This window comes from Ipomoea nil, unplaced genomic scaffold (assembly GCF_001879475.1).
Source record: "Ipomoea nil cultivar Tokyo-kokei standard unplaced genomic scaffold, Asagao_1.1 scaffold1576, whole genome shotgun sequence".
NCBI lineage: Eukaryota > Viridiplantae > Streptophyta > Magnoliopsida > Solanales > Convolvulaceae > Ipomoea > Ipomoea nil.
The window spans coordinates 3728491-3735992 of NW_017618004.1; the positions used below are offsets into that span (position 1 = coordinate 3728491).

Sequence of the window (7502 nt, forward strand, 5' to 3'; positions counted from 1 at the left end):
CTTTAGTTACTGTTTAGAATAAGAATCATAAATTGCATTCATATGTTGTTGCAATTGGATAAGAAGTTGGGTTCACAAAGTATTATCCACTCGATCTGCATTATTCATGATTCAATACAGTTGTTGAATCCCTCTCTCCTTTTATGCTTTAATTTCTTAAAGTTATGGACCACATTTTCTTTGATTATTTGCAGGGGACATATATTTAAGTGCTTATTTGTATTCGATTAGTGAAGAAAATTTTGGATAAATAAAAAAAAATATAAAAATGAAGTTTGTTTTTAAAAATAAACAATTATTTGTCTCTGTGGAGAATAAACTACTAGAGACACATATATGAAATAGTCCAAATATAAGTGTGCACATGAAATAATCTTTTGAATGGTAAATATTTAATATGTAAATTGTGAAAATTTAGTATATAAACTGTGTATTTTTTGACCCGAATTCACCTTGCAAGGTAGATCCGGATCTATAGAATAATTTGCGGCAAATTATGCTGCGAGCACGTGCCCACCTTGCAAGGTGGGCACGATTTCATATCCATAATTTTTATATTGTAGATTCATAATTTCTATATTGTAGATCCATAATTTCTATACTGTAGATTCATAAAATTTATACTTTAGATTCCAATTGCTGAACTCTGTTTTTACAAATCAAAGAAATATATGTTCATAATTTGATAATTATACAGTTTAGAAATTATAAATTTACAGTACAGAAATTATGAATCTACAATACAGATATTATGAATCTGCAGTATAGAAATTATGAATTTACTGTATAGAAATTATGAATCTATTGTATTTAAATTATGAATCTATGGTTTAGAAATTATGAATCTAAAATATAAATTTTATGAATCTATAGTATAGAAATTATGGATCTACAGTATAGAAATTATGAATCTATAGTATAGAAATTATGGATATGGAACCGTGCCCACCTTGCAAGGTGGGCACGTGCTCACAACATAGGCAATTTATATCGTGCACCAGGACGCGCATTGCATTGTGCGCCCTGATGCAAAACGACGTCGTTTCAAATTTTATTTTTTTTTGAAATTTCGCTACCTAGTTTTGGCGGTTAATTTTCCTTTAAAAAAAATCTCATGTTAAAAAATGTACATGATTTTATACTAGAATACACATAATTGTATACATGAATATACATGATTGTATAAACAAATAAACATAATTGTATAAACAAAAACACATAACTGTATAAAAAAATACACATAATTGTATAAACAAATACACACAATCACGTCAACTCCCTACATAACTGACAAAAACGACGTCGTTTTTGAGAGGCGCGGGGCGCACAGTGCTATGTTTGCCGTAGTGCAGGGTATAACGATTGCACAACATAACATTACATAATTTGCCCTTTAGATTAGATTAGACTAGATATTATGGGCGCAAATTATGCTGTGCAACCGAATGCACCATGCGCATGGTGCATTCGATGCAGAACGACGTCGTTTTGGTTAAAAAACGCGCGTCCCACTTAAAGAAGAAATCAGGTTCGATTTCCGGCAATAACATTTTTATATATCCATAAATTCATAACTATATATCTACAAATTCATAACTATATATCCACAGTGAATGAATGAAGTAAAAATCCACAATGAATGAACTAAATATCTACAATGAATGAACTAAATATCTACAATGATTGAACTAAATATCCACAATGAATGAACTAAATATCCATAAATTCATAACTATATATCTATAAATTCATAACTATATATCTAGAAATTCATAACTATATATCCATAAATTCATAACTATATATCCACAGTAAATGAATGAAGTAAATAACTACAATGAATGAACTAAATATCCACAATGAATGAACTAAATATCCATAAATTTATAACTATATATCCACAAATTCATAACTATATATCCAGAAATTCATAACTATATATCCACAATAATGCTATTATCGAGAATAGAACCTAAATTATTATTTTTTAAATGAGACGCACATTTTTAGTCAAAACGACTTCGTTTTGCATCGTATACAGTTATGCATCATGCGCATGGTGCATTCGGTTGCACATCATAACTATTGATATTATAGGTTGATGGGCTTATACATTTCATGAAAATATTTAAAACGTTTAATGGGTTATAGATTAGATATGATGGGTTGATGGGCCTTACATTTGATGAAAATATTTAAAACTTTTAATGGGCTCTACATTAAGCCCATGGAAATCCAGGCTCCTATAAATTATTGTTGTGGTCCAAATCCTTCCCCAAACCACAAGTTTTTAGAGCGGTGGCTGTTAAAATCCAAAATGTTCCTGAATTTCTTTTCTAGAAATTATATTGTAATTTTCTCCTCCCAATCCTGACCGTCTATCCCATCTATCGAAATCCCATCAAGGGTCATCTTTAATTCTCTCACATTCCTCGTATTCCCAAAAATATATTCACAAATACAGTTTTCCGTATATCTCTCTCTCTCTATTCGTCTGTCTCTCTTTCTTCCTCTTTCTCTCTCTTTCTTTCCTCATTTTTCCAAAACTGTACAGATCCCTAATCCTCTTTAACCCACGAAACGCTAATTCTTCTGTGATCATCAACTGCTTTCAGCTCTCTCGTGTTTATATACTCGTCGATCGCTACTCTTCTCTTTAAGCTTCGATTCTTTTCTGGGATAGGTTTTCTGGAAAAACGCGTATTATTATATTGGTAAGGTTTTGTTTAGTGTGTGCGGAGGAAGAGAGTGGGCGTTGTGATAAATTCATTAGGGTTTGAGAATTGAGAGGATGAGAATCGGACGATGAACGATGCCAGTGCTGCGTGGTGGAGCGCGCAGAGGCCGGAGACCGAAGCAGCAGCCAGAGGCGGAGACACAGCCGAACACTAATAACGACCAGACTCCGATTGAGGGTGAGGCGATTGCTGCGAGGACCAGGAGGAGGAGAGCGGCGGCAGCGGCGGCGGCGACGCCGCCTGTGGATGAGAACGTAGGTCGGATACCACCTGCAGCTGCAGCGGCGGCGGCGGCGGAGGGTCGAGCTGTAGAGAAGGAAGAAGCAGTTCGAGCTAAGAAGAGAGAGGAAGTTGGCGACAAGGCCATGGATGATTTTGATAGTGGTGCTAAGAGCCCTGAAAAAGGTCATGCTGCTGAGGATGATGGGAGCGCAGCCCCCCTTCCTGAAAAGGTAAGTCCTTTTATGCTGCGTTTTTGTATTTTTCCATAATGGAGTGTTTCATTTTCGTATGACTCATTGATTTCGTGAAAATTTGTTTACATCATTAAAAAAAATGCATTTTTATATGAAGTTAAGCCAGTAAAAGAATCCTGGTTTCTCTTGGTGTGACATTTTTGTACTGAATCAGAGAATGATTACAATAGGAATGGCTGCTAACAACCTAAAATGATTGGAATGGTCTAATAGATGGAGGGTGAAATGCCCGATTAAAATCACAGAAATTTGTTAGTGTGCTCAGTTTGATTATTCCATTGAAGGGACTAGACTTTGTGTTGAAAAAAACTGTGTTTCAAACGTTATAGGTTTGGGAATGCTTCATATGTGTTCCTTGTGAAGATTTTCTATAGATAGTAGTTATCTGCTGCCTCTTCATAAACAATACTAAATCTCTGCTACAGGTTCAAGTAGGTGGTTCACCACTATACAAGATAGAAAGAAAGCTTGGCAAAGGAGGCTTTGGACAAGTCTATGTTGGTCGCCGTATTTCTGGTGGTAATGCAATTGACAGAACCGGCCCTGGAGCAATAGAAGTATATGTCATGGCACCCTTACTAATAGATTAAATTTCTCTCTTATGTGTTAAATTCAAACATGCTTATGTTTTTGTGTTCTGCTGCTGTAGGTGGCTTTGAAATTTGAGCATCGAAATGGTAAAGGATGCAGCTATGGACCACCTTATGAATGGCAGGTTTACAAGTAAGATAAATAATCCTTACGTTGTAGCAATTTGGTTGTATGTTGTTGTTGTGCTGAAAGTCGATTCACTTTTCATTTTTGCAGCACTCTTGGGGGCAGTCATGGTGTACCGCGAGTGCACTATAAAGGCCAACAAGGTGATTATTATATAATGGTATGTCTTGAGAACACCTTTTCACCCTGGTATATATACATTGCTTGGAAATTGTATACATAGTCATGTGAATGATATGGAGTCTATTTCATGCAATCCTGCTTTTAAGTGTATTATACATATGATTTTTAATTGCTATAGGTAATGGATATGCTTGGGCCAAGCTTATGGGATGTTTGGAATAATAACTCTCACACGTAAGTATAAATACACTGACTGAAGGTTATTTCTATCATCATTGTACCATGTAAGTAAGCAATATCAAGTTTTTGTTTCACAGGATGTCCATTGAAATGGTAGCCTGCATTGCTATAGAAGCTATTTCAATATTGGAGAAGCTTCACTTAAGGGGGTGAGATTCTCATTTAACATTTCACCTGATTTAGTTCTTTTTAAGTAGAGATAATTTAGAAAATTTTACATAATTTTGACTGGTGTACAAGAGCTTTGGCAGGTATGTTCATGGGGATGTTAAACCTGAAAACTTCTTGCTCGGTCAGCCAGGGACTCCTGATGAGAAAAAACTGTTTTTAGTTGATCTTGGCTTAGGTAATTCATCAGTTCTGCAATTTATGGTGCCTTTTTTGTGTGTGTGTTATCTTATTATATACTTTTCTTGGGTGATCTTACAGCAACTAAATGGCGAGATTCTTCAACTGGCTTGCATGTTGATTATGATCAGAGGCCAGATGTATTTAGGTAAGGGGTACAAGCTACTGGCTATATGTAATGGAGGAAAAAACATTATATAAATTCTTCTTTTTAGTCTTCAGGGCTTTCCTGGTAAACTCTTACTGCTTGTGTGCTTATCTATCAGGGGAACTGTTCGGTATGCTAGTGTCCATGCCCATTTAGGCCGAACTGGTAGCAGGAGAGATGATTTAGAGTCTCTAGCTTACACACTCATTTTCCTCCTTCGTGGTCGTCTGCCTTGGCAAGGCTATCAGGTTTGTACATATAAAAACAGTAAACTGGTGTATATTTCTCATTATATGTTTATTTTTCATATACTAGCAAGTGCTAACATGAATACATGATGGTTACTCTTCTCAGGGTGAAAACAAGGGGTTTCTTGTCTGTAAAAAGAAGATGGCTACGTCTCCAGAAGCTTTGTGCTGCTTTTGTCCCCAACCTTTCAAATTGTTTGTGGAACATGTAGTGAATTTAAAATTTGATGAGGAACCTAACTATGCAAAATATATCTCCCTATTTGATGGGATAGTTGGACCAAATCCAGATATTAGACCAATAAACACAGATGGGGCACAAAAGGTTCTTATACTTTTCTTTAATGTCTTATGTTTCAGTTTAATTTCTTACTATGCTCTTAATATATTAATGATCGATCTCATGTGCTTCACTTGTGCCATGCACAGCTTATCTATCAGGTTGGTCAGAAGAGGGGTCGTCTCACTTTTGAAGGTGAGGATGATGAACAACCAAAGAAAAAGGTGCGCATGGGGATGCCTGCTACACAATGGATTAGTATTTATAATGCTCGTAGACCAATGAAACAAAGGTAAAACCATCTTCCTCAGTTATTTTGGACATACTAATCTTCTCTTTTCATCTCATTAGTGCTATGAGAATATAATTGTTTATTGTGTATTCATGTAGGTATCATTACAATGTTGCTGATACGAGGCTATCTCAGCACATAGATAAAGGAAATGAAGATGGGTTGTATATAAGCTGTGTAGCATCTGCCAGTAATCTGTGGGCTTTAATCATGGACGCCGGAACTGGTTTTACTCATCAAGTGTATGAGCTTTCACCATATTTTCTTCACAAGGTATGTATTTCTCTTTTTGCTCCCAACCACCAATGCCTTCTTGGATTTTGATGGTTCATGTATTCTTTCAAGAAAATCAATAATAAAAGTAAAGTTTATATTTTTTTTAAATGCCTCCCGAGTTCTGAGTCACCTTATTTTGAATGGAGAAGTAATTATTCTGCTTAACCATATTGATGTTAAGCCATATTTACAATAAGTTTGCTTTGTATATACTGGTACGAAGTTCCATGTTCTTCTCACTCGGCTAAGTGTAATTTTAATTCTTTTGGTGTTTAAAGGAATGGATCATGGAACAATGGGAAAAGAATTTTTATATCAGTGCTGTTGCAGGAGCTACTAATGGGAATTCATTGGTGGTAATGTCAAAAGGTTAGTGTTGGTTCCATTTCTGGATTCTTTGTTTTATTCCATATATGTATTTTGCTTGACTTTTTTCTTTTCTCCGATTAGGCACACAATATTTGCAGCAGTCTTACAAAGTGAGTGAATCTTTTCCGTTTAAATGGATAAACAAGAAGTGGAGAGAGGGCTTCTATGTTACCTCGATGGCCACTGCTGGCAGTAGATGGGCTGTAGTCATGTCTCGTGGTGCTGGAATTTCAGAACAGGTTCCCCATTAATCCATAATATTTTCTTAAAAGTAATTACTTGACATGGTATACATGACCTAATTTCTCTTTCATTTTCATTCTAGGTCGTCGAATTGGATTTTCTTTACCCTAGTGAAGGTATCCACAAGAGATGGGATGGCGGATACCGTATTACTGCTACTGCTGCAACGTGGGATCAGGCCGCTTTCGTTCTAAGTGTTCCTAGACGAAAGCCATCCGATGAAACACAGGAGACACTTAGGACTTCTGCCTTCCCTAGCACTCATGTTAAGGTTGACTGACTACCCGTCATCTTACATCAATACTGTTGCTTGGATCCCGAATGTTTTCCACTAATACCCTTGTATGAATTTTTGGTTTGATCTTGCAGGAGAAATGGGCTAAAAATCTATACATAGCATCTGTTTGTTACGGGCGTACAGTGTCATAGAAGTGCCATCATCAAGGTTAGATCTCCCGTCGATGACTACCCAAAACCTGGACCGTAGTGGAAAATGAAGATAATAAAAGTCGCGTCTGGGTAGAGAAATTTTGATTTGGAACGAACTTATAGTCATAGCTGCACTTGGTACCGTGTTTAGTGGGGGTGGGGGTGGGGGGGTTATTGTGTTGTATGTAATGTGGATGGATGTGCATAGTGTGTTCTTACTTCTGTTAGCATAAATGGCGGCTGTAGTAACACATTTCTGCCATCAGATTCATGTAATGTTTCTTCGCAGTTAAGGGCCATATCCATATTGGTTAGAGACGTTGTCTAATTATACATTATTAACTTGCATCTTACTTTGGAATCCCTACATATTCTTGCATTGTTCCCTCTTCTCTAAATATAAGCTTAATATTCTCTCCTTTTTTTTTTTTTTTTTTTTTTTTTTTTTCAAAATTTCTCCTTTAAAAACACTCTCCCACCTTCAAAATTTCTCCTTTAAACTTTATTGCTCTTTATTACGTGTAATAAAACGTATTTAACATATGTACAAGCTCTTAATAACACCCCCAAGTCTT

General features: G+C 36.0%; 1 protein-coding gene across 1 annotated transcript; it reads left to right on the forward strand.

The window, feature by feature from the left end:
- Positions 1 to 2467: 2467 nt before the first annotated feature.
- On the forward strand, positions 2468 to 7280 carry LOC109190700 (casein kinase 1-like protein HD16). The gene is made up of 16 exons (XM_019341262.1): positions 2468 to 3190; positions 3640 to 3771; positions 3864 to 3937; positions 4022 to 4091; positions 4233 to 4288; positions 4372 to 4443; positions 4546 to 4640; positions 4724 to 4790; positions 4909 to 5038; positions 5145 to 5363; positions 5468 to 5610; positions 5709 to 5883; positions 6165 to 6255; positions 6337 to 6494; positions 6581 to 6769; positions 6868 to 7280. Exons 1-16 carry the CDS (start codon positions 2813 to 2815, stop codon positions 6925 to 6927), a joined length of 2109 nt encoding a protein of 702 aa, XP_019196807.1. The 5' UTR covers positions 2468 to 2812; the 3' UTR covers positions 6928 to 7280.
- The last annotated feature ends 222 nt before the right edge of the window (positions 7281 to 7502 follow it).

Excerpts from the sequence above, each read along its gene's own strand:
- LOC109190700 (XM_019341262.1), top strand. The coding sequence starts at position 2,813 with ATGCCAGTGCTGCGTGGTGGAGCGCGCAGAGGCCGGAGACCGAAGCAG. Across the intron at positions 3,772-3,863 it reads CCGGCCCTGGAGCAATAGAA|GTGGCTTTGAAATTTGAGCA; the intron begins GTATATGTCATG and ends CTGCTGCTGTAG. Across the intron at positions 4,641-4,723 it reads TTTAGTTGATCTTGGCTTAG|CAACTAAATGGCGAGATTCT; the intron begins GTAATTCATCAG and ends GTGATCTTACAG.